This window comes from Gossypium raimondii, chromosome 12 (assembly GCF_025698545.1).
Source record: "Gossypium raimondii isolate GPD5lz chromosome 12, ASM2569854v1, whole genome shotgun sequence".
Taxonomy (NCBI): Eukaryota; Viridiplantae; Streptophyta; class Magnoliopsida; order Malvales; family Malvaceae; genus Gossypium; species Gossypium raimondii.
Genome location: NC_068576.1, coordinates 52,708,882 through 52,735,746, shown reverse-complemented (window position 1 = coordinate 52,735,746; position 26,865 = coordinate 52,708,882). Strand labels below are relative to the sequence as shown.

The window sequence follows — 26,865 nt, the reverse complement described above, 5'->3', positions numbered from 1 at the left end:
CGTCGACGACCGCCATGTGGCACTGAATCCGGTGGGCACGGAGATTAATTTTTCTTTTAAAATATTTGTACAAAATAGTTTATATTAATGTAATAAAATACAAAATAGTTTAATTTGAATATTTTGATATTATTTGATATAATAAAATATAAAATAGTTTATTTTGAATATTTTGATATTATTTGATGTAATAAAATACAAAATAGTTTATTTTGAATATTTTGATATTATTTGCTCAAAAGCGTCAACTCGAAATTATTTTTTCAGGACCTACTGTATCAAAAATGCATCCATGTGGGAGCGATTTCCTTAATAAATTTTTAATTAAATTACTCACGTAACCCTAAACCCTAATTTAATTGATTTTTTCTTAAAAAACCATAAACACGAAACCTAATCCAATTTTGAAAAAATTATAATTAATTTAATTAAGAAACCCTAAACCCTAATCCCTTATTCATTTAATTTTTTCTCCAAAACTCTAAAAACCCTAAACCCTAAAAACCCAAAACCTAACGTGGGAGAAACGGGAAAAACGCGTCCCCAGGGGAGCGCTTATGTGGCAGCAAAACGTGCCCTTGAGGGCGCGATTTATGTCCACGTAGGCAAAGCGCGCCCTCAGGGACGTGTTTTTCTGCCACGTCCCCTGTCATCGCGCTGACGTGGACAAGTTTTCGGGGAAAATGGCCCATTCCGATAAATAATAAAATACTGGGCCCATTTCCGTAAATTTAAAAACAAAGAGCTTTTAATGGTGTTTTGCCCGTTTATCTTTTTATTTTTTAATAAAATAATATTATAACGAGATTTAAATTTCAATCCAACATCACTTGGTTTTAATATATATATATATATATATATTTATAAATATAATTTTGCATAGAGTTCTTTTTATTCATGTTATAGGTGTGTTATAATCTAATATTACTTAATTAGATTTTTAAAATTTTCATAAATTACAATGATCAAACTTTAACAAATTAAAATAAAATAACTAAATTCTGAATACTCGTAAAGTATACGGATGAAATTGATGACATTAATTCATTTGAAATATCACCATAAAATATGCTTAAATATCTGCCAATATATACATGTATATTATTAAAATCGAAACCTCTCAAGAAATTCCTTCCATGGACGTCCTAAATTTTTTACTAGTGGATAGTTATTAATTAATTTTTAATACAATGATTTTAGAAATTTCAAACTACATGTACTTTTCACAAATTATACTTATTTATTTTCACTTAATTTTTATTTAATCATTTTTAATTATATTTTGGATGTTATTTAATGTTTATTAATTTTAAATTTATGTTTAATTTAATTATGAAAAGGTTTGTTTATAATGTATTAATATTTAAGTAAATAACAATATTTTCAAATAAAGAAATTTATAAACCATATATAAATAAATAGGCTTAATAACTCATTTGGTACTTGAGTTTGACATTTTTTAATGTGGTATTTGTATTATTTTTTGGTCCAACATGGTACATGTATGTAACAAAAGTTATATATTTTGGTTGATGAGAGTAAAATGTCTATTTAAAATACAATTTTAAAGAAGTCTATTTAATTTTGATCTTCTTGAAGCTTAATTGCATAACCTTCTCTTTTCTTTTTTCTAAATCGCATAATCTTTGATTTTTCACTAATTAGAAGATATTATAGATATTAGTTTTTTTCAACATTAATTTTGTTATAAGTTTTTATCATATTTATTTATTTTTATATAATGTCTAAAATTATTTATAGTCTCTCCTCAACACTTAAATACCGGTACAATTAAATTAAGAATAATCTGTGAATAATATTATATTTTGGGTTGGCAATTTAGATACATTTTATATGCATTGATATTAGGAAAAAAAAAAAAAAGGAAAGTAATAAGTGGAGACGAAAATATCCAAAATGCCCCACTTGCACCTTCTCTTAAAGGGCTTTCCTTGTCTGCTTCCTTCCTACGATGCTTTTATTCTCCCCTATTTATATGCTTTGGAAAGCCTGAAGACTTCCCATTCAAGGCCACTGAGAGAAAATCTTTATTGTACTTGTCGTTTTTTTTTTGGTATTTGAAGTCTTTAACCTAAAATCACATATAAGAGAAAAGAGAAAAACGAATGGGTTGGAGCGGAGAAAGACGAAGACATGTGGTAACATTTTTTAGAGTCTTGTTAGTGTTGCTGGCGGTGGTGCAAACGACGGCGTTTCAAGGGGTTAAACTGAAGAAGAAGGAGCACCGGAACGCGTACGCGACGATGATGTACATGGGGACGCCCAGAGATTACGAGTTCTACGTCGCGACACGTGTCTTGATCAGATCCCTTGTTAATCTCCAAGTGGACGCTGATCTCATCGTCATTGCCTCCCTCGACGTTCCCCTCCGTTGGGTTCGTGCACTGTAAGTCTCCATTAACATTAATGCCCTTTTCTTTAAGTTTCCTTGGTTTTCTTTAAATGCAATTCAAGTTTTCCTTATTTTTCTTTTATGTTAGAAAAAAAACAAATATTATACAGAGCATCATCTTGTTAATGGATGTTAGATGGATAATGGGGATTGGATATCCGAGTTCGGGCACCACAAACGAAAATTTCTTGAATCGATAAAACTTTGTTATTTTATAAGTTGTAACGGTCGGTAGTTTCTTCATTAGTTTAGTTAATTAATTAATACAAATGGTGAAAAAACGAAACGGTATGTTGGTAAGAAATAATGAATCAGATGAATTTTGTTTTTTAATTAAGGAGTTCTTACCGGTCATGGTCAAGTTTAATGCGACGTTACCTACTCAACTACACGTCAATCCGTCGAACCAAAGAAAAAAAGAAACCTACATGTCAAACCGTGGGTCGAAAACACTGTTGGAAACTGTAACAAAGTAGGTTCAAAGGGTCAAGGACCGGTAAGAATTAGGGGACTTGAGCCCAGACACGTTTATATTTTTAAGTTACTTTCAGAATCTACATAGGTGTTTTGTTATTTTCATAATTAGATATAGATTGGAGAAAAATATAGACCTACATCAAATATTAGAAATAGGTTGCCCTCGTTTAAAAAAAAAATCAATTAGAATTTGTCACGAATCACATTCTTATTGATTGTATTATAAAATTAAATTTATAATTTAGTAATTTAATATTAAAATGAAAAAAAGGTATAATTTGAGGGTAATTTTGCATTTAAACCTAAAGATAAAAACAAATTTAGACAATGAAATTGATTTTGATGTTCTTTTTCCGTCCTTATCCAAAATCTCAGCAACACAAATAATATAAAAAAAACGAGAGAGTACGCTGATAAGAACAGATTTCCCCCACATAATCACACCGCCCATTATTATTAAACTAAATTTAATTCGGGTGGATCCACAATATTAAACTAATTAATCACCATGAACCCACACTCACTTTCGACAAGCACACGAAATGGTCCCAGGTATTGTATTGGTTAAGGAATTAACAGCATGTGAGAGTAGCTTGTTTGATGCACAACCTCTTTCAAAGTATGCCCAGTTATGATTAAATTATGGGAGTGGTCTACTGTACTTTGATCCTTTCAAAAACATGATGTTCAAGGACAAGAACGAAACAATGTTCCTTATTATAATGAGGCTGTGTTTTTTGTGGCATAGGGAAGAGGAAGATGGAGCAAAGGTAGTGAGGGTGGAGAACCTTAATAACCCTTACAAAGGTCAAGAAAATTTCGATAAGAGATTCAAGTTGACACTGAATAAACTATATGCCTGGAGTTTGGTGGACTATGATAGAGTTGTCATGCTTGACGCTGACAATCTTTTTCTACAGAAAACCGATGAATTGTTCCAATGTGGGCAGTTTTGTGCTGTCTTTATCAACCCCTGCATCTTTCATACTGGCCTCTTTGTGTTGCAGGTAATAATTTCTAGCTCTTCTTCCTCTATGTATGATTCATTTCAACTGGTTCCTAAAAGAAATTTATGTGCAGCCATCGCGAGAGGTATTTAAAGACATGGTCCATCAACTGGAAACTGGTAAAGAAAACCCTGATGGTGCTGACCAGGGATTCATTGGTGCTTACTTCCCTGACTTGCTCGACCAGCCCATGTTTCACCCACCATTAAATGGGTCCAACCTAGATGGGCAATACAGACTTCCTCTGGGATACCAAATGGATGCTTCTTATTACTGTGAGTGAAAATAGCGAGGATATATTATAGCCTTTATAATGATTCCATGCTTTTGATTTGAGCTGCAAATCTAACCCCCAAAACAATGTTTTGATTCTTCTGCTGTTCCTCAGATCTTAGACTTCGTTGGAGAGTACCTTGTGGACCCAACAGTGTGATCACTTTCCCTGGTGCACTATGGTTGAAGCCATGGTATTGGTGGTCTTGGCCTGTCCTGCCTTTGGGCATTCAATGGCACGAAAATCGTCGTCAAACTCTAGGGTATGCAGCTGAGATGCCGGTTATAATAGTCCAATCGATTATTTTCCTTGGAATATTAGCGATGACACATCTAGCACGCCCCAGCATCTCCAAACTATGCTACCGAAACTCAGACAAAACCACATCTTTGATCCAAACTGGTCTAAAATTTATGGCAATCTGGTCTATTCTTGCAGCTTATATAGTTCCCTTCGCTATTATTCCTCGCACGATTCACCCATTAGTAGGCTGGACACTGTATTTCCTTGGTTCCACTGCTCTTTCGTCTATAGCAATCAACTCGTTCTTGCTGCCTGCCATCCAAGTCTTCGTTCCTTTGGTTGGGATTTTTGGGTCTCTTCTGGTCATGGCATATCCTTGGTACCCTAATGGAGTTGTAAGAGCTTTAGCTGTTTTCGGCTTTGCGTTTTGTTATGCCCCTATTGCTTGGGGTTCGGTGGGTAAGGTCATGGCACGTCTTCAAGTCTCACTCGAAAGGGAACAATTTTTACCAAAATTGGCTGAATCTTCACCACCTTCCGGCTTCAACAAGTTGTATTGAGACTCAGACTAGATATAATGCAAAGGAGACATTTAATTAGATTGTTTTTGCTAATACAATGTTTTGTCATCTAATTAATTTCTTTGATAATCACCATACAATTTTATGTATAAATTTCACTGTTTTTCCTCATTTTCAAAATGACAATTTCATATTTGATGCACTCAATTTGATTATATCATTAAAACAAATCTAAAACTAAATTCATTTATATTTTGTTCAAAATTTTTCTTATATTTATTTACAGTGATATGCAATGTTCAAATTAATTGCCAATGAATGAAATAATTATTTGGTATCTTGACCGTGGAAATTTTTAACTCCATAAGTAGCATTGTTCGATTTTATCATATATCTTATTTATTCATTCTTAATTACAATTTAAAGACATAACAAAATCTCAACTTCACTCTTGAAATTAAAAAAATTTATCGGTATTATATCAAATAATTATTCATAAAATTTCCTTTCAAAATATTATTTATAAAATTATGTACCACCAATGTATAAGATAAGAATTTTTAATTGAAATGGATTTGGAGACCTAGGCTTCCTTTGGATACAAATGATCTCTCGTTTCAGTGCGTTTAGATCATTTTTTGAAATCAATCGCACTAATATTGGTGTTTGGATTTTACCCATTGCCGCACTGAAGTCTTCTCATCATGCTGTAGTATCATGGCGCCGAGGTTCTACATGCAGTGAGAATTTGCAACTCCATTTGAAAGATGGAAAGTACCTTTTCATCCATGCTTTTTACTTTTTCTTTTATCCTTTTACATCTAATTTTTTATTTAAGAATTTCAAATAATATTATTAATTTAATATATACAATCTTCATATTAAATTTAATAAGTATTTTTTTATAATTAAAAATTAAAAATTATTTATTATTTTAACTTTTCATATCTTGATGTAAAGGTTTTCAATATTTTATTTATTATTTATTGTATATTATATCTAATCTGATGTCCTTAATTTTTATTCTTGCCCTTCACTTTTCTTTTCTTTTCTTTTAATCGACGCTCTTTCCTTTTTTTTATACGATTAGATTATCATTTTCTTTTTAAAATTTGACAATAAAATAAATAATTTTATATGAATAAATATATAATTAAAACCTAATTTCTAGTAATAATGAAACTTGTTGTGTCTTATGTTATTATATTTTTAATTAAAATCATCCGTTTAGATACTTCAAAATTTGATCCAAGTATAATGTTACTATTTGTGAAAATAATATTTATCATTGTTATAAAAATATTTAACTATAAAAATTAAAAATAATTATCATTTTATCTAATAAATAATTTAAATTAATTATATAATTTATTAAAATATTAGAAAATACATTTTAATATTTTATTAAATTAATTTATAAATTCACATATTTTAATAATTTTAAAAAAGTAAAATAATTTAAAAAACTTCTATTATATATCAATTATAATCTGATGTCCTTAATAGTCATTTTTTATTCTTACCTCACTGCTACAACTGCGTTTGAATCCAAACACACACTCCACCATTGTTTCTAATCTCACCGCTACAGTATTCAGTCTTACCGCCACCGCTGTTTTTAATTTTACCGGAGATAAACACACTGCCTATCCAAACTAAGGGTGGGTTTGGATGGGCGATTAGGTGCGGTGCGTTTAGTTTACTTTTTGTCTCACGCTACAGTATCTAATCTCACCAGCACCACTATTTTTACACTAATCGCAGATAAACGCACCGCCCATCCAAACTCACCCTAAGCCTTAGAAAAACATGTGAGTAGACATGTTGTCTTCGATTGGGCTTTGTCCAACCAAATCCCACATCGTCAAACGAATAATCTAGTTGACCCACCAAAAGCCCATACAGAATACTCGGGGGCCGTTTCCATCAATCGTCATCGAAAACGAGCGTCAAATGTACGGCGGTGATTTGAGAGAAAACCTGTCGGGACATGGAATGTTATTGCAATCATAATAACCCTGAACAGAACGTTGAAAAGGGCAAACTTAGACCAGCAACTGTTTAAACGGGGAACCAACCCTACAATCAAGCCAGACTTTTGGTGTTGGTAATATTATTTACTTCGTATAAATGATGAAATGAAGAAATTATAGAAAAAACATATCTGTCCCAGAGTCTGAGCTTTTTTGTCTTTAGCCCTAATAGGGCAAAGACTTTGGTACTCCCAACGTTCGAAAAACACAAGTGGACCCCATTTAGTGGACCATTTTTATATAAAATAAATTTTTAAGTATTTGAGCCATGCCTAGACCATCATTCTTCATGCACGCCAACACCACCGGACGCTTCACCAAAAGGTGACCGTTTCCTGTTAATTTGTGTTTTGTTTTTGGATTAGTGAGAAGATTAAGTCGAATACTTCATTAATGCATGGTTTATTTTTGGACTGAACCAAAACTATAAATCGTAAAGTTCATAAACATATGTACATTATACTATCATGATTGCATGTAGCTCAAATTATGATATTTTTATATATTTAAATTTAATTTTAGTTAATTTTTTTAGTTTTATATAATTTTATTTTGTTTTGTTTTTAAAATATTATTAATTAAGTTAAAATTTTAATATTACTAATTATTCCAATTAAAATGTTGATATAAAACTTTTCTTTACAACATACCTTCAAACGTTATAAAAAGTATGTTAGGATGATGAGTTTGAGGTTTTTTTTTAAATCACAAATCTTGAACATTAGCCAAACATAAAAGATAAAAAAAAAGAACTAGTTAGATAAACTAATAGCATTATAAAGTAAAAGATAAAATTATCTCAAATTAAAGTATTAAAGTATACGAACTAAATTTGAATTAATTTTATGTAATAATTAAGGTACACTGTCAAGAAAAAATTTCTACAAGCAAAGTTAAAATATGACATTTTTGGTTTATTTTAGAATTTTAAATATATCTGATGGTTCACAGATTAAAGTTTTTAAAATTTAGGACACAATTTGAAGAAAATAATGGGTGTAATTTGATGCATGTGTCAAAAGGAATTTGGAAAGTTATCTAATAACTAAATTTGAGTGTAATTACATATATGTAGCATGTTTTATCAACCATTGTAATTAGTGGATTCTACCGAATCAAGTCTAATTGGGTACACTTTCCAATTCTTAGGTGGAGAGTGATAATTGGAGTAATTATGCAAGTGATAACAAATAATTACATGCAATTTTAATTACTTGTGACATTCAAACATGCTTGTACGTGTTTTCTATTTTAATTTTAAAGTATAATTTTACTATTTTCATTTGAATAATTTAAAATTTTTATTGATGAGAGATAATTTCTTATGCATTCGGCCTACTAAATAATGAACTAAATTGCGAGCATTTATTATTAATTATTTATATTTGGTAAAGGACCAACTGATAGTAACAAGGACTATATGTTTAATGTTAGAGAATAACACAACAAAGATGAAATGTTAAAGTAATTAGATAAAATTACATATCATGTTTATTTTATTGTTAATTTTATTAGCAATTATATTATTAATACTTTTTGAATAAACCTATTAGATACAATAACTTGATTTTAGGTTTTGTTAGATTTTTTTGTTAATAATTTTCATAATAATTAATATATTTTAGAATTTAAAATTATATAATGAAGCATAACATATAAAATTACAACGTGGAAATGTCTAAAAAGTTAGAGTTTCACATAACAAGAAGAGTGTAATATCTCATAGAGTAGTCTATGGTATCTAAACACTTGTTTTATCTGCCACAAAACTCAAATATAAAATCTTACTATTTACTTGCTAAACACTTATCACTCAATTATGTAGTAAGAATCCTAGTCGAAGTTGGAAATGACAGAAGATGCGAAACATATACTAAGGTATAATGCAAAGCCAAATGATACGTCCCCAACATCGAGACTTGCGTATAATACAGCCAAGAGCTACCTTAAAAGCTACCCTACTAGCCTTTACCTCCAAATATAACCCCCTCGTTGCGAGCCAACCAAAAGAAATGACCGTTGCAAACACCCCCTAAATTTATTCTCTACTGTAAACATAAACTTTAATCATGGATAAATAATTAAGATTATTCAACTCAATTAATCCAGATTGTAATATATATATACGTGTCTATATAAGCTCTTGAGCTCAAAATCATCAACCCCATAAAAATCCCACATTCAAACATTCTTTACATTCGTATCACTCTGTCTCTCTCACTGTCTCTCGTTTCATCATTTCTATTCTCTGACTACCTAATTCTATTTTAATGGAGTCTTGTAGTTTTTTGTTATTCTACTTCTGTTTTGTCTTCGTTTTAGCTTCTTTTTTCTGTCCTGCGCCGTCATTATCCGTAGCAACAAGGCCGGTCGTCAATCAAACTGCTTGTACTACTAATTCCACAAGGCACCGCCATAAGTGGATCGGACCCATCGGTCACCGGCTGATTACCGTCGACATTAACGGGTTGGGTCATTTCCGGTCAGTACAAGATGCCGTTGATGCAGTCCCGGAAAATAATAGAAAGAATGTTCTAATTCGAATCAGCGCTGGATATTACATGTAATACTTTAATTTCATATCCTTCTTTAAGAGCCATTAAAGCATCAATATATGCTTAAAACTGAAGAAAAAAAAATACATTCTTTGAAAACGCTAAACCTACACGTTAAAAATGGCTGTTTCTTTTGGTGGCGTTGCAGAGAGAAAGTGGTGGTGCCAGCAACAAAGCCATACATTATGATGCAGGGAGCAGGGAGGGAGGTGACGTTCATCGAATGGCATGATCGAGCAAGTGATCTTGGATCCAACGGCCAACAGTTGCGTACTTATCAAACTGCTTCTGTCACTGTGTATGCTAATTATTTCTCTGCTAGAAATATCAGCTTCAAGGTAATAACTATAAAAAAGCACCGAACAGCTAACGAATAACATACTACTTCATAAATTCTTCACGTTAATAATTAAGAGTGAATGGAGAAAGAAAGTGAAAGCAGCAGAGAACTCTCTATCAATGCTCCTGAAAACATTATAAATATATGCCCTAGATTTCCTTTAATACTGTGCTGCATGTGACTTTATTTTGGCGGTATAATATATTTATAGTTCAAATGACGAGTACATTGAAATGCTAATTCAACACCAAATATTTTGAAATATTTGATTAACCTTGAAAATAATAATGTTATTGAATTTACATTGTATAGAATACAGCACCGGCACCGATGCCGGGAATGCAAGGATGGCAAGCAGTGGCGTTGCGGATATCGGGCGACAAGGCGTATTTCTCAGGCTGTGGATTCTACGGTGCACAAGACACTCTTTGTGATGATGCTGGTCGTCATTACTTCAAGGAATGTTACATCGAGGGATCAATTGATTTCATCTTTGGAAATGGCCGGTCCATGTACAAAGTAAGAACTATATTTATCATTTACATATGGATAATATATTATAATAAAAGAAGGATAAAGGGTTGTTCTCGTGACTCTCTTGAATGAAGAAATAACATATAAATAAATATATAATACACAAGTTGATAAAGAAAAATGAAAAGGACGTTACATTGTGCTATAGCAAGTCTCAAAAGCTTTAAAAAAGAGAGAGAGCTTTTTTTCTTATCAACAGACCCTTTTGTCTGTCAGAAACTAGTGGTACCCAACTAACCAAAAATATAACTCTGAAATACATAAGTAAACAATCATAAAAGGAGCCAAAAAATTTGGGTCTAAAAGTTTAATGAACATTCAACATTGTTATATTCAGCTTTTCGATGGCATTAACTTCTTTCATAAGCATACGTCTCTTCTTACTTGAGCCACCTTCTTCAAATGAAATGGCAACCACCACCAGCATAATCTTTGTATGGGGCCTCCCTTTTTAAGGTATTTTAGTACGGTAGATTTCATTATGTTCACTCACGGGTTGGTTGCTGCTTCTTGTTGTCAGGACTGTGAGCTGCATTCCATAGCCACGAGATTCGGATCCATTGCAGCCCACGACCGAAACTCACCCGACGAGAAGACAGGCTTTGCTTTCGTGAATTGCAACGTGACGGGTACTGGTCCACTTTATGTGGGTCGAGCCATGGGTCAATACTCCAGGATTGTCTACGCTTACACTTACTTTGATGACCTGGTTGCTCATGGTGGGTGGGACGACTGGGACCATGTCAGCAACAAAAATAAGTATGTTCCCTTCACATTGTTCTTTTATTAACTTTTACCCTAATCTTTTTCCATGTTAATCCTAAGAAAGTCAAATATGAAGAAATTGTCGCCCTATTTAATCATAATACAATCCTCCATCATAGTCTTTTTTATAATTGAAAATATCGATGGCGTGATTGTGACAATCATCGACATTTTCGGAATCAATAAAGCTCATTTGGTTCTATCAAAAGAAATGAATTATACTACTCTTAAATCAGAAATGATTGGATTTTGATGTCATTGAAGAAATCATCAACAATTTCATTTTGCTTATTGGTTCACGCTGCAGGACTGCGTTTTTTGGGGTTTATAAGTGCTGGGGTCCCGGAGCTGCGGCGGTGCGTGGAGTATCATGGGCCAGGGAACTAAAGTTCGATGAGGCGCATCCCTTTCTAGCCAAAAGTTTTGTCAATGGTAGACACTGGATTGCACCGTGGGATGCTTAAGTCCAACTCAAAAACAACATACAACCTATTCTATACACTATGTTCCATTTCCTTTCGCATAATTAATTCACTGATTCAATTCAATTTTTCTTCGCATATTGTAATTGACACAGTTCTTTCATTCATTTGTTTCTTCAAGATATAATACATCTTTTTTTACAAATTCTTACTGTATCCTTCCCTCTCATTCAACAATATAAGTGGTTCAAAGCAAAATTTAACACAATACTCTGTTCATGTACAAAACTAGAAAGTACCCTTTTACAAAAACCGATGTTTTCAAAGAATCGTCAAGCAAATTGCACACTGAACCTGGTCATTTAGTCATAAACATCTTTCTCCATGATTATACATACAAAAGCATTTAATTTCTTGAAGGATCAAAATAACAAGGAAAGCTGTTTTATTACCTTGAAACGTTAAAAGAATATGTATTGAATATAAGGAAACATAGTCTGCATCAGGCTATTGCATCACATTATACAACAGCCTTGCTGTGAGTCGAGCATTTCTGGGGATCTGCAAGATTAAAACGTGTTCATTAGCTAAGGGTACAAAGAAAATGCTCCTTTTTGTCATATACCAATAGAAGAAGAAACAGTTCATCCAAAGGAATCTGCAATCTCTATATAAGATATCGATTACATTGTTTTGAAGCATATTATATCAGTCAAGGTAATTTGGAACAGTGAAAATGAAGGACACACCACATTCAGAAGTTAACGATTCCCATAATCATTGAACCAAAACAATTGATTCATGATTTGATTACTGTATGTCGATACTCGATCCTTTCGAAACCACTTTCAGGCCATTTTGCACTGCCAAATGGCCTTTCACCAAAAATTAACACAATGGAATAGGGAACGATAATTTCGAAACAACATGACAGGCAGGTTGGATGAAAACCAGAAGATTGCAAATAAATGGTTGGTATAAGATTGCTTCAAAAGGAAGAGCCCTTACAGCTGGCTAAGATTGGTTAAATCAAACTCAGGAGCGAGCTCTTGCACGATATCATTTGGTGGTTGGCCACATTCTTGCATTTTTTGCATGAGGTCAAAAATCCTGGTGAAGTTATTAGGATCCTTTTCATAAACTCCATTAAGCTCCTTCATCAGTTCATATTGGTTGGAGTAACGTTCATATTCTTCTTTGCTCAAACTGGATTTATGCTCTTCTAACCACTTTGGGTATCTTTCTCCAATTTCCTTCATGGGTTCATGAAGAATCTCCTTAGACAAAAGTTGTTGCATCATACTCTCCACAATGGATTCCATGTCCTGCTCAAAATTAAGGTACGAGTATGATTAAATACATGCACTCGACTGTTTAAATTACTATATGTCCATATGATGCATGTCCATCAATCCGTGCAGGAGTAAATACAACAACAACATACAATGCTATTACCTAGATGTCTCAATTGGATATATAACAAATTCGAATGTTCACATGCATCTCAAATAAGACATTTTATAACCAATGAGAACCTATATCTATCATGAGCATATATAACATACCAGGCTTCTCAATCATATGAGTGACATGCGCTAAAAACAAGGACCAACTCCTTAAAGCCAAACTTTTACTTAGGGCTTTTCCCAATGAATCCTCCCTTGAAACAAAGAAACAATCACTTATACACCCATGGTCCTAAAAATATCATTTATGCATCAACACATATTCTCCCTTTTCTTTCGGGGGAATGTTCTTGGTGGATGGAAGGTTGGTTCGGAGGGGGCTGGTGAGGTTTGTTCCAAAGTTAAATGAATTTGAGGTACTTCACTTGGGGCAGGTGTAGAGGCCATCATCCTACTCTTATATGATAAAAGCCGTAGAGTGTACATTAATCAAATGCAAAACAAAGTCGGCAAGCACAATAAAAGTGGAAATAGGCAAGGCAACCTTCTAATTGTCTTGCGAATCCAAAGTGTTCCTGACACAAACTCACAACTCAAAAACAGAATCCGGAGCCAGTAAATCTTACTCAACTGATCAGCTAAAATACTACAAGTTATTTTTTTTTCGAAAAAATTAAAATAGTCTACCCCTAACATGCTGAGGTAATAATCAAATCCAATTTAGGAATCAACAAATACCTGACATTCAACAACAGAAAACTTAATTACCACGGCAAACAAATGCAGGAGGAGATAAAACAAAGCCTTAAAAGGAACAGGAAAACATTCAAGCAAATATACCTGAGACCCAGAAAGCTCCTCAAACTGCTTCACCCAATCGTCGATCAATCCATCCTCTCCAAAATCATCTCCTCCAGGTTTCGACATTGATTCCAATCCTTTTATAGTCTCTCTGGTTTGTTCTCTCATCTTATCAAGAGCCTCTGTGACATGGGATTCACTTGACACCTTTTGCTTTCCCTTTTTCTTGCTCTTCAAGTCAGGTAATCCCATTCCCAATCCTACAACCCCACTTGGTAAAGAACCAGATTCTTGCTTCTTTTCTTCACCATCTCCTCCTCCTTCCCTATTAACCAAATATAAAAGCTAAGTATTTGGAAGAAATTGTAACAAAAACCCTAAACCTAGGTAAAACATCAGAATAACATCCAAGATATCTAATCAAGCACCTAGCTTTTGAGGGAAAAAAAGAAGGAATTTTTAGCTCCGGAGCAAATTTTTGGACCTAAAACAAAAAGAAAGTACCTTTGAGGAAGAGAGGTAAGGTTGAGATTCTGGAAATCATCCAAAGCACCTGGAAGAAAAGGGTCAAATTCAAAAGATTTAAGAAACAGAGAATTAAAGGAAACAAAGAAAAAACAAAGAATTAAGACAAAAGAAAACATACTGTCAAGTAGTTGGTCTAAATCATCAGAGTGATCTGCCATTTTTGCTATCAGAAGCTTCTAATCTAATCCACTGTTTCTCTCTATATATAGGTAACGTAAAAAGTAATTATTCTAGCTCTTAATTTTTTTTTCTTCTTCCTTTTATTAGAGAAACTGGATTGAGTTGGATTGGAATGGAGAGCAGTCCAGGAGATATGGGTTTTGTCCAAAGAGGGGCAAAATCAAGATCAAGATCCAATATTTCAGATTGGTTGAACGGGTTGACTGCTTTTTGACAAATGATTGTCTTCACAGGCTGCGGCTGGAGTTGGGGACTTTGGGCTTTACGTTCTTAATGTCTTCCAATGTTACTTCGTTTAATCAATAAGAAAGAAAAGAAAGACTAATCTTTATGTATCTTATGGATATTAAATTAGATTTTGTGAGTTTAAAGTTTGGGTTTCTTTATTAATCAAAAGTCGTGTTGGACAATAGAATTTTTTCCATAAAACAAATGGAATCCATTAAAAGGAAGTCTAGAACTACAATAGATTTTACAGCTTTTTTCCCGTTAACATTTACTTTTTTTAAAAATATTTTAACAAAATTTATATTTTAAAGTTTTTATGGTTTTATAAATTAAATCTTTTGTCTGGGGTTAAATTGTAATTGAAAAATAATTTTCAAGATATTTCTTATACAATGAATGTTATCTCTCTTATAATTTGGCCTTAATTCTTTGTAATAGTAAATGGACTAAATTGATCCATTTAATAATAGAGGACTAATTTGATCTAGCAGAACTCCCAAATACTTTAACCTATATAAATTCCATAACCATTTAAATTTAAATGAAGAAAATATTAAAAATCAAAGCCATCAAATTTTCATAAAAACATTTTTTTCAATTTATTTACTCATCTAAAACAACTTTTTAAGTTTTTATAATCTCAAAATGTTACATTATCATAATTTTAGAATCCAAGTTTAAGAGTTGAAATGGATCTATCTGTTAAATTTAAGTACTAAAGTGAAAAAATAACAACAAAATATATCTAAGTGCAAAATTTACATCAATGGTGCCATCTTACTTTTGCCTCAAATTTATCCAATTGTCAGCTACTGGAATGGACCAAATCGATTCAATTTCATACCCATGATCCAAAATCAATTTTCTAATGCCTGAAGGGCCGCACTTGGAAATGAACATATTTTAATTTTCATACAAATATAATAGGATTGTTTTAGTTATTCTAAATAGTAATGGATTAATAGGAGTATTATTTTTTAGTATATGAGTTAGTAATAATTAATTTTAATTGATAATTTTAGTCATTCATCTAACTTGTTTTGAAAAATCTGAAGAAAAATTCCTTTTCTTTTTAAGATTTTAAGATGTATTATTTTTATAAAATTTTTTACTTTTTTTATTTTTAATTTCAAGTTTAAATTTGTACTAATTATCTTTTATTTCACATCTAACTATTATACTGTTAGTAATGTAAAATGGCATATTCCACATTGATTGAGGAATGGCTTATAAGAGAGTTTAAATATAGTCTATTACCCTCGTTGAGTAATTGGGATTAAAGGTTGTTACTAGGCACATATTGCATGTGTTTTATTTTTGAATAAATTTTTTACTTTTTACCTTTAAATATATATTTTTCTTTTTCGTAGTTTTCAATTTCTAAACTGTTACGATTTTGAAAATGTCAAATTCTAACTGTTTCTACCCTTTGGCTTATGGTCGTTTTTGGTCGTTGGATTGGCCTTGCAAATTACCATTTTACTCCTTTAGAATGTCCTATAAATTACTTAGATGATTTCCTCATTCCATACAACAATAACCTATCTTTTATCCCAGCTCATCTGTTTCTTTTCAGTATATTTTTCGATCAGTTTTTTAGCTCTATTTTTCAGTTATTTTTTCTATTTCTTTGAGAAGAGCAACACTAATTTTGTCCCATCTTCTTTATTCGTGTGTACGAATTTTGGAGTACTATGTTAACTTTGAGGGCGACATCTACTATATGATTACACCGATCAAGGCGAATTTGCTTCTAAAGCAGTGGTCCTTCCACGATATAGTTATTATTTCATTTATTTACACACGATTATTTATCCAGTCAATACTAGCGATTTTGTTTTGCAACAGTATATTTCCTACATATGTAATATATTAATATTAAATATTTTAAAATTTTAAAATTTTATATCTCAGATACTTGATAACTTGATCGCCGAGATGATTCTCTCGTTAGCTGGTTATATCAATTGACAGCCGGAGGTATAACAAGTAAAAATTAATAATTATACCGCTTGCCATCAACCATTGAAAATACCCATTTGGAAACATGTTTAATTTCAGCTCTCAAATCTCAATAAGCAAACTGGGGAGAAAAAAAAATGCAAAGTTTGCAATAATGATTTTAAATTTCACTACTTTGGAGCCAATTTTACCATCTCTATTTATGAACTAACCAGTAACCATTAGTATAGACTGTAACTTCCGATCCTATATCTAGACCTTAGTTACTCAATGATATTTAATAAGTTTAATTTTTAAAATTTCAATCACTGTCAAGATAATTTTTTTTAGTCAGTTTATTTACATTTTGTTTGGTTATGGTGAAAACGTGCATGGAAAATATATAATAGAGAAGTGAAGAAAATAAGTAAAATTTTAGTTAAAAATAACATCTCTTTAACAAAAGAAGTAATATGAGTGATTAAAAAAATACCTTATATATTAAGATATGTTAAAAAGTAACACCCCTACTAAATGTATGTTTAGGTGGATGTGTGCTGGGGTTTTCCAGCATCTTCAATGTAACAGCCCGATTCTGGGCCTAGTCAAAACAGTGATTTCGGGACCATAAATCTGACGAGAAAAAATATTATTGTCATTATATTTTTATGGTCTACAATTTCATGGAAAACTTTCGTAAAAATTTCGTTCGAAAATTTCGACGTTTGGGCACTCAATTTAGTTAAAAGGACTAAATTGTAAAAAGTGTAAAAGTTGAGTTCTACATGTTAGAAGTGTCTAATTGTTATGAAAGTATAAGTTGGGGGTCCTTATATGGTAATTAGACCATTAGTTAATTGATGGACAAAAATAGACATAAGAAATGGGTGAAATAGATTTTTTTTAATGGGGGCATTTTAGTCATTTAGTAATAAAAAGAATTAAAAAGGGAAAAAGATGGCAAAATGTGCTCATCTTCTTCATGGTGAACAAAATCAGTAAGGGGGAAGCCATAATTAGGGTTTTTTAAGCTTCCAAGCTCAATAGTAAGTGATTCCAAGCCCCGTTTTTAATGTTCTTTATGTTTTTGGAGTCCCGGTAGCTTAATTTAGCTTATTCTAGCAATAATTCATGTTAGGGTTCATATTTGGAAAAATATCCATAGGTGAAATGTGTTTATTTTGTTGTTTTATGGTAGAATATGAAGCTATAAATTATGTTAAATAACTTTTGCTAAGCGATTTTAAGCGAGAACGGGTAAATTGACATAGTCAGTAAAAATAATTAATGTTCAAAAGTGTGTGTTAGAGTGAGAATTTGATGTTGTCATAGAAGGGAAAAATGTTCAGCATGTCATAAAACATAAGAATAAGAGATGAAATTTAATTTCCGAGCTTGGGGACAAAAGTGTAAATATGCAAAAGTTTGGGGGCAAAATTGAAATTTTTCAAAAAGTTGGGGGGAGGACTATTTTAATAAATGTGAACATTTAATGAGTTAAATTTGCTATTATAGATTAAGAAAGACGAGAAGATAATCTCAAACGGGGAAAAGAGAAGGTCGTGGAGTAAATTGCAAAATTACGATATTTTGCACCGAGGTAAGTAAACATGTGAATTAATGCATTATTTTGATATTATTCAATTTAATTGAACATAGAATAAATACTTGGTATAGATACTAAAAATGTGGTTAAGTTGGGAAAGGTGGTAAAGTGTTGAAAAACACGGTTTTCGGTTGAACACTCGGAATAGGCCAGAGTACATTGAATATAAAGGGGGTTGTTAAGTGTTGATTCCCCCAAGGGGTTGCTAAGTGCTGGTTCCCCGAATCATTGGTGGTTGCTAAGTGCTGATTCCATCGTATTTTAAATGTGAAGGGGGTTGCTAAGTGCTTATTCCCCGACTCATTGGTGGTTGCTAAGTGCTGATCCCACCGTATCTTAAATGTGAAAGGGGTTGTTAAGTGCTGATTCCCCAAATCACTGGTGGTTGCTAAGTGCTGAATCCACCAATAACGGACAACATTTCGAGTGTTCAACAGGGGAAAATCGAAAAGGTGAATATATATATAAGGTGGACGAGAATCTATGAGGGATATTGGGTTTGATACTTAATCAACCCATGTGTGAGGTGGAAGGAAACATCAAACCTACAAAAGAGCAAATTTAAATACAAAACTGTTGTGAACAACAACAGTTGGGAAACTTTGAAAAATCACTATAAATGGTGAAAAATGAATTAAAAGTTGAGTAATATATTAAATTGAAGCTGAATGAGTCTATTTTCATATGAAAGAAAAAGGGGAAGCAAAAGAGTTGTATATTTGGGGATATTTGAATTTTATTGAGACAGGGTTGAACTGATTTCGAAATCTCCTGTTCCAACTTTGGAAAATCACCAAAAATTGTACAAAAATAATTATGGATTGGAATTTACATGCTTGGATTCCTTAATGAGTATATTTTTAAGAGAAAGAAACTAGAACATTTTTTGAATTTGTTACAGGGAGATAAGTAAATTTTAGTAAGGAGAGGCCAGAACTGTTAGGCAGTGAAACAGGGGAAGGTTTAAAGAATAAACTGTACTAATTGGCTAAACCAAAAATTCTGAAAATTTTATGGTGGAAAGGTATATAAGTCTAGTTTTGGGAAAAATTTACGGAACTTAATTTGGAGCCCTGTAGCTCCATATAAAAATAAATTTGCAACTGTGATGCAAAAAAAAGCTTGCTGGAAATTGAGCAAACAATGAAATTTATGTGTGATAAAAATTATGTCACTATGTAATCTTGTGAAAAATTTATTTACTTGTCATATGTTTACTTACTAAGCTATATGCTTACTCGTTTGTATTTTCCCCTGATTATAGTGACATCAGCCAGTTCGAAACTTGGACGAAGTCAGGAAATCATCCACACTATCATCAACTTTTTGGGTATTTTGGCAATCAACACTTTTGAAACATGGCATGTGTAGATGACTTTATGTAATGTGGTATAAATATGTATATATAGTATTGTTCGGTTTAATAGGTTGGTGTTTATTAATGGATAAATTGTGTATACACATATATACCTGCAATTGGTTGAAATGTTGAAATCGTTTGAAATTGTGTTTTGAAAACTTGCAAGGGGTTTTATGTAAAAATAAGCAGAAATGCTGCCGAAATTTTTTTTATAAAAAAAAAAGAAATAATACCTCATACTCTATTCCGTCAAGGAATACGGGTAAGGGGTGTTACATTCAAAGCCTCATATATTATCCCATCACATGTGAGAGACACTAATGCTGCTGGCAATGATTATAGGTCAGCCAAATCTCTGTTTGTAACCAAAAACAGGGGCACCATATAACATGGCTTATATTGCCATTAAATGTTGCAGGAAATTAAAAGAAAATTACTGCCTGCAACAATGCTGGAAGAATAAAGATTTGGCAAATATATATACATGTAAATGGCGATGCTTTGAATAGTCTGAAAAAAATATTTAAAAAGAAACATCTTATCCTTGTGCATGTAAGGGCTGTCCACATCAATAGTTGGTTGGCTGCGGACAGTTTATTTATTTATTCATATATTTTGATGTGTTGTATAATGGTATAATAAATTATCAGATGTACCTAAAAGTAATTTAGATGAACCATAAATTATTAATAATTTGCCTTCATGTTTGGACCTTTGATGTACTCGTGTCAAGAACTCACCAAAAGATGAAACTACTTAATAACTTTGCACATTAGCTACCTTTTTACATTGTGATTTTTCACATGCAATACGAAAAGTGCCCCTTGCATTACTTTGAATATAAATTTTTACTGTTGTATGCACATTACATAAACATACCCAACTAGTTCACAACTCTTTTCCCTATTTTCATATTATAATAAAAGTCAAAATAATAATAAAATTATATTTCCATTATAAAATTTCAACAATCTTCTTCACTGATTTTGACTTCAAAATCCCTCTAGAAAGTGGTGAAAACCAGCAAAATTACATGTTTGTTAACCAAGTTGACACAACTTGCAATCCACATATAATTTTTTTTTAGCATAAATTAATTAGTAGGGATCCGTTCGAAGCAAGAAAATTTCACATGCAAGCATCAAAGAAAGGAACATGAAAACCGTTCGATTTTTATTGACCAAAACGTCCTTGTAATTTTTTGTAAAAATCTTGATTATTTAGGGAACCAATATAAAAAGAAAGGGAAAAACAAAACAATAAATCAAATGCATGAGAGATTATTTTATGGATCCTTCCCACCACATCATTCATGGTCTTTTTATTATTATTTAATAACATTTCAGTAATTTTTTCATGCTATTAACACATAATTTTGGTAATTTAAACCCTGAACCTCAAACCCCAAGCTCTAAACTTGAATCTCGATCTTTAAACTTGAACCATAAACCTCAAATTTTAAACCCTCAATCTCGTATTTCAAACCTCGAACCCAAACCTTAAATCTTAAACCTTAAGCTCAAGGTTCGAGGTTCGAGATTCAGTGTTTAAGGTTTAAAATTTAGGATTCATGGATAAAAAATTACTAAAATTATGCGACAATAACATAAAAAATTATTAAATAATTATTAAAGTAATATGAATTGTTTCTGGAAATGCATTAATAAATTTGCCCGATTATTTCGTTCATTTCAAGGCAGATAAAACATTTTGAATCACCTTTTCGTGCAAGAAATCAAGGGATTTTGGAATGTAAAACCCAATTTGCAGTGAGGTTATTTGAGTCAATTCATCTTAAATTTGTAGTTAATGCTCCTATCATATAATATCCTTCTTCAAAACGGAACAGAGAACAAAACCAATAAATAGTTTTACATGAAAAATGTGGATGATAAGAGACAGGACATGTTAGCAGAATTGAACACCTTGGGTACTTGTAGAGGACTGTGTGTTTGGTCCACTATCTAACCCAACCAAATCCCACAAAAAGAATGCTTTACTGCTTTTTCTTTTCCCCCCTTTCTGACATGAAGTACATTGGAAGTGAAACCTGGTTCACAGTCATTGCTATCTGATTCCATAACAATGGCTGCTAATACCATGACAAAAACTCCATATTAAGCTTGTAATAATTTCCAGCAACTGTGTAAGTGTTTTGATTGCGGATAATTCAAGAAATGGAGTGTGGGTCAGGAACAATGAAGAATTGAAAGAATACCAAACATTCATGATTTATCTATGAATGAAGAAATATTAAGAAACTACAGTAAAAGAAAATTAAAAAAAAAACAATGCATAAAAACATTGAATATAGAGCATCAGATCGACGTGAATAGCCCCATCATTCAGTTTAAGCATCAGAAACCACACTAAACTCATCATCTTCCAATGGAGCTGGCAAGTTTAGATCTATCAAATTGTTGTAAAATTTGCCTGAATTTGGAGTAGCAGCAAGCAAATGGGATCTCTTGTGACCACCGAGTGCTTGTCCCGAACCGAACACTCTGTAACACAATGGACACTCAAATATCTTGCCGTTATTACCAGCAGCAGTGGTTGCGACTTTGCTTGCTTTTTTAGTTTCAGAGCAAACCCTTTTATGTTCATCCAATGTGTAAAAAGATCGAAATGTTTTCTTACATAGCTCACATCGATGCTTCCCATGAATCTTTTTCTTGCTTGACTTACGAACCTTCTTGTTCCCTTCTGAGTTTTGTTCCACATTTTTGCTTTTCCAAACATCTCTTGACAGCATCATAAGACACACAGCAATATGTTCTTCAGGTGAAGTATCGGAAACTGAACTCACTGGTTCTGGCTCAGTCGGTGACTCGACCAAACTGGGTTTCCTCAACAACTTTTGTTTCTTGATTCCATCTGTTGTTTTTGTATTTGTACACGCTTTTGGGCATCTCTTAGATCGTCGCCGAGTTGGGTTTCTCGACTCGGTCTCACTTTCTGTGTCTAGAACAACGGACCCAGAATCTATTACTGCAAATGAGAAATCGGGATCTGCGTACCTGAAACTCTTCATGGGATTCTCTCCTAACCCGTAAACAAAACATTTATCTTCGAGCACTTTGGTTTTCTCTTCTTGCTCTTCACCTGATGAAGACGATGATGAGGAAGCTGAGTCGGTACGGCCACCGAGTTGGTGATGCTGAGCCGTTTTTCGAGGCAGTGGATGAGTGGCTAAGTGACCTTTCATGTGACCTCCTAAAGCTCTGCCATTAGAGAATGTTCGAGCACAGAGCTTGCATTTCTGCTTCTCCATTATCAGAGAACTGAAGCAAAACCGAAGATTAAAGTTTTTACCTTCTCTCTAAAAAGCATGAAAAAAACAATAAAAGGGAAAGATTGGGAATTTAAAAGAAGTAGGTGACAAGCATCCCTCCACCAAAAGACACACAATCCAACCCAAAAATTATGATTTTCTTTTAGTTATCATAAAATATTTAAAATAAACTAAGAAAAACAGTTGTACTATGATAACAACTAAATTACGTGGGTGGTAGAAAAAAAAATATTATAGAGTAAACTATATTAGATAGATTGTATTTTATCTTTTTTTTGTTAAAAAAATTAGTCACTGTTAAATAGTAATTTGATTCATTCTAGTAAAATTTTATCCATTTTACTATTAAAATTAGTGTTATTGACAGAATAATCAGATAGTTACACATAGTGTGCCATGTGTAACTCATTCTGACATATAATGACCAATTTTTAATAGTAGAAACAGATGAGATTTTTAACAAAAGAACCAATTTGCTCTTTGATCTAATGTATATGGACTAATTTGCCATTTTTTGAGTATAAAAGATAAAATGCAATACGACTTTTAATACACCATGGTACTTTTACAAAAAAGTACATTTAAGGAAGATCTAGTGTCATGGGTCAAAGTGTAAAGCCCGTGACCATCGCACCAGATGCATCCCATGGAGGTCTATCGATTAGATGGGATCATTTAGCTCAAGAGGATTAGTCCGATTCAAAGAGTTATTGGAGAAGTCTGTCAGATTGAAACTTGAGTGGCCCAATGATGTAGATTTGGAATGATAGGCTACCCTGGTAATTATTGGAACCAATCTTAAAAGATTGAGGGGAATCATATTTTATATGATTTGATTTGATTTGATTTGATTTGATTATGTAAATTGATTATGTAATCTTGTAAATCCCTAGATTTAAGGAACAGACTAATCACATTCGTTGGTATAACTTGATCTAGACCGTTGATTTTGGGAGAGCTCAACTATAAATAGAGAGTCTCCCCCCTACTTATAAATGATCCATTGTATCTTGAATTCATAAGAGTGATAGAATTCTTTGAGAGCATTTACTCAAACACCTCTCATGCCTTGTTTTCTGTGGTTATTTTATTTTGTGTCTTCTTTTGGCTAGTGTGTTTGCATCGAAAGGATGACTTAATGCTGCACGGATTGTGAGACTAAAGTTCTAACTCTGTGACACTAGTAATTAATTAAGCCATGGGCTAAGGGGTAAAATTTTATGTATATATATTTATTAATTAGATTATTATTTCATGTGATATAAGAGTTAGTTGTATATATTAATTATAATAGATTAATAATATTTTTTAAATTAAAAAAATTGTACATTTTCACAAATAATTTAAAACAACATAGTTTAGATACTGTATAAATATTATATATTGTTCAACCCGTCAATTGGTTGAATTAATGACATATTTTGATAAATTTTCATAATATTCTTTTTTCATTTCAAGAGCTTTAATATATATATAAATATTTAAATTTAAATGTCTTTTATATTCCAACCTTGTACTGAAATTGTTTGATTTTCTTCTCATTTTAGTGGACTATAATTTTAATGTCAAAAGTTAAAGAATAAATGATGTTAAAACAATTTATTCAAAAATAAGAAAAGTTTTAAAACAGGAAAATGATGTTAAAAATCTTAAAGTAATAGTGATTTGATTTATAATTCTTTATTATGTTTCATCGTATCTATATGCTTCCTTACATTCATAAAATGGAAGGAAGGAATGTCTACTTTAAATTCTGATTTTATTTTATATAAATTATTATTTATTGCCATATATGACCTTAGTTTACTTAAAATGAATCTTTGATCCAAAGAAAGCATGTAGCAGATAAGGTTCAATATGAATTGAATGAGTAAATATATTCATTATTTATTATTACGGTAATTAATTAATTTAGTTATAAATTATGTAAGTACTAAACTACAAATTAAAATAATTTATTAGAGATCAATAATGTAAATACGAAAACGGATACATAATTAATAATGATAAGGAATTCATATTTAAATTTAAATTTAAAAACAAAATCCACTCTAAATATAACTAAAAAATATATTTTGAAACTCAAAAACTAACCTTGAATATTCAATGTTTTCCATATATGCTTGAGTTCCTTCTTTTATATATGATATTTGATATACGATTTTGAGTTTAATCTTTATAAATATATATATTATTTATTATTTTTTAAAAAATATTTTTAAATAAATTTCTTGAATAAATTGACATGGAGTTAATTATTATATATAGATAATGATGATTGTGTTGGTATATTTTTGCAAATATAAATACAACGTACCATCATGTTGATGTTCATGGCATGCAAACTTTTGCCCTCAAAATATTGTAGCCAATTATACAACTCGCCTTTAATTAAATTACCCATATTTCATTGTCATCGGCTGGTTTGTCCCTATATCAAACATATATTGACACTTCAAGCACATGCATAGCCCAGTTTTATAATATTGCACTACTAAAAAATGTGTAAATTTGCTTCCATGAAGCATATCATAGCCAAGCAAATTCATTATATGTCATTACTGTTTATCTCTAATTAAATTAAATTAAATAAATCAATAAATCAAATTATTTTAGAACTTTTTATTAAAAACCATATTCTTTAAGGATTATTTTATCCCTAATTAATTAAGTTAATATGAGGTAATAAATAAAATAGTTTAATTCTTCTAAAACACTCAAAAGAGTTCAATTATTTTTATTTCATAAACAACCTTAAAATATTTATTTTTACTATTTAATTATATTCTTATAGAACACTTATCAATACTTTAATCCTGTTCAGTAAAATCTAAAGACTCTATCAACAATATACGAATAATTTTCCTAAATTAAAATTTAAAATATCAGATAACATAAATAAAAATAAATCAACAACCCCACATATAATTAAATGAAATTTTAAATAGTATTTGAGTTTACCGTCTAAAATTTTCGGAGGATTTAAGTTCAAAGGTATATAATAATTTTGTAAAATGTTAATATTTATCGGATGTACTCCAAATTGTATTTCAAAATTTTAATTTCAGAGAATTGTGTGTTCAATTTTAATGAGTTGAGAAGATGTTAAGATTAAGTGTAAGGATAAATCCGATAGCTTAGGGTTAGAATATTCTCTTCTCATTGGATTCTGTTTATTTGCTTATTCTATTATTTATAAATAGATTTTCTTTTTTTATGTAAAACTTATTTATTACATATATATTATAATAATTAAACATAAGACTTAAATTAAAAAATATGTAATAACTCTTATAAAAATAAAATTCCTATCCAACATTACATAAATAACAAAAAAAAGAATGTAATAAAATATTTATTTAATAAATAAATTTAATCTCTAAATCATAGTATTTCTTACAATAGATAAATGTAAATAAAAAAATTGAAGGGAGAGTGAGTGGGCAATGTCAAATCTCCAACTTATAAATCCCTGCAGATTTGATTAATGATCCTTAACCTTGAGGTTATTGTTGAAGGTTAACCTTTTTGCTTTTAGCCGCTTGTACAAGTCAAGCAAAATTATTGGCTTTGTTGCAGCGCTCGCCACGCCATTAACCCATTATAAAGCCGAGTGCCAAGTCCAAAGTCCAAACCACCCCAGTTCAGCATTAAAACGTGAATCACGCTAATTCACCGTTTTAGAGGAAAATCGAGAACAGTATTTTTTTGAAAATAAAATAAAATATGGTTAAAAAAGCTTAACTATTCATGGATTTGGACTTGTTAGTGGCCCAATAACTGTAGGACAACGAGAGCCCAAGAATATTATTAGTTCCATTTTTAAAATAATAATAAAGAACAACTTCTAAGATGATATTTTATTATAGCGAGATCTTGTGAGATATTTTTAAAATTAACGGTTGCGATTAAAAGTAAAAAGCAAAGAGATTGTAG

General features: G+C 31.5%; 4 protein-coding genes across 5 annotated transcripts; 2 read left to right on the top strand and 2 right to left on the bottom strand.

Moving 5' to 3' along the window:
• Positions 1-1,998: 1,998 nt before the first annotated feature.
• On the top strand, positions 1,999-5,142 carry LOC105765107 (putative glucuronosyltransferase PGSIP8). The gene is made up of 4 exons (XM_012584040.2): positions 1,999-2,407; positions 3,639-3,897; positions 3,971-4,172; positions 4,286-5,142. Exons 1-4 carry the CDS (start codon positions 2,127-2,129, stop codon positions 4,972-4,974), a joined length of 1,431 nt encoding a protein of 476 aa, XP_012439494.1. The 5' UTR covers positions 1,999-2,126; the 3' UTR covers positions 4,975-5,142.
• Positions 5,143-9,114: 3,972 nt separating this feature from the next.
• Positions 9,115-11,789, top strand: LOC105765104 (probable pectinesterase 68). The gene is made up of 5 exons (XM_012584038.2): positions 9,115-9,531; positions 9,672-9,861; positions 10,176-10,382; positions 10,918-11,156; positions 11,470-11,789. Exons 1-5 carry the CDS (start codon positions 9,239-9,241, stop codon positions 11,624-11,626), a joined length of 1,086 nt encoding a protein of 361 aa, XP_012439492.2. The 5' UTR covers positions 9,115-9,238; the 3' UTR covers positions 11,627-11,789.
• Positions 11,790-11,827: 38 nt separating this feature from the next.
• Positions 11,828-14,727, bottom strand: LOC105765105 (peroxisome biogenesis protein 19-2). 2 transcript variants are annotated; one of them, XR_001124787.2, is made up of 6 exons: positions 14,438-14,727; positions 14,296-14,344; positions 13,831-14,116; positions 12,593-12,909; positions 12,037-12,145; positions 11,828-11,938 (listed from the first exon to the last, which is right to left on the bottom strand). XR_001124787.2 is itself a non-coding variant. In XM_012584039.2 (5 exons), exons 1-5 carry the CDS (start codon positions 14,475-14,477, stop codon positions 12,100-12,102), a joined length of 738 nt encoding a protein of 245 aa, XP_012439493.1. In that variant the 5' UTR covers positions 14,478-14,723; the 3' UTR covers positions 11,828-12,099. The 2 variants fall into 2 exon arrangements, 1 of the variants encoding a protein (XP_012439493.1); XM_012584039.2 differs by having other exon boundaries at positions 11,828-12,145; positions 14,438-14,723.
• Positions 14,728-21,840: 7,113 nt separating this feature from the next.
• Positions 21,841-23,015, bottom strand: LOC105765103 (zinc finger protein ZAT9). Its single transcript, XM_012584037.2, has one exon. It carries the CDS (start codon positions 22,906-22,908, stop codon positions 21,985-21,987), a length of 924 nt encoding a protein of 307 aa, XP_012439491.1. The 5' UTR covers positions 22,909-23,015; the 3' UTR covers positions 21,841-21,984.
• Between the last annotated feature and the right edge of the window lie 3,850 nt (positions 23,016-26,865).

Coding starts and splice junctions, on each gene's coding strand:
- LOC105765105 (XM_012584039.2), bottom strand. CDS start 14,477: ATGGCAGATCACTCTGATGATTTAGACCAACTACTTGACA. Junction 14,345..14,437: donor TTTAGACCAACTACTTGACA/GTATGTTTTCTT, acceptor CTTTTCTTCCAG/GTGCTTTGGATGATTTCCAG. Junction 12,910..13,830: donor AGGAGCTTTCTGGGTCTCAG/GTATATTTGCTT, acceptor AATTTTGAGCAG/GACATGGAATCCATTGTGGA.
- LOC105765103 (XM_012584037.2), bottom strand. CDS start 22,908: ATGGAGAAGCAGAAATGCAAGCTCTGTGCTCGAACATTCTCTAATGGC.
- LOC105765107 (XM_012584040.2), top strand. CDS start 2,127: ATGGGTTGGAGCGGAGAAAGACGAAGACATGTGGTAACATTTTTTAGA. Junction 2,408..3,638: donor CTCCGTTGGGTTCGTGCACT/GTAAGTCTCCAT, acceptor TTTGTGGCATAG/GGAAGAGGAAGATGGAGCAA. Junction 4,173..4,285: donor AATGGATGCTTCTTATTACT/GTGAGTGAAAAT, acceptor GCTGTTCCTCAG/ATCTTAGACTTCGTTGGAGA.
- LOC105765104 (XM_012584038.2), top strand. CDS start 9,239: ATGGAGTCTTGTAGTTTTTTGTTATTCTACTTCTGTTTTGTCTTCGTT. Junction 9,532..9,671: donor ATCAGCGCTGGATATTACAT/GTAATACTTTAA, acceptor GTGGCGTTGCAG/AGAGAAAGTGGTGGTGCCAG. Junction 10,383..10,917: donor ATGGCCGGTCCATGTACAAA/GTAAGAACTATA, acceptor TCTTGTTGTCAG/GACTGTGAGCTGCATTCCAT.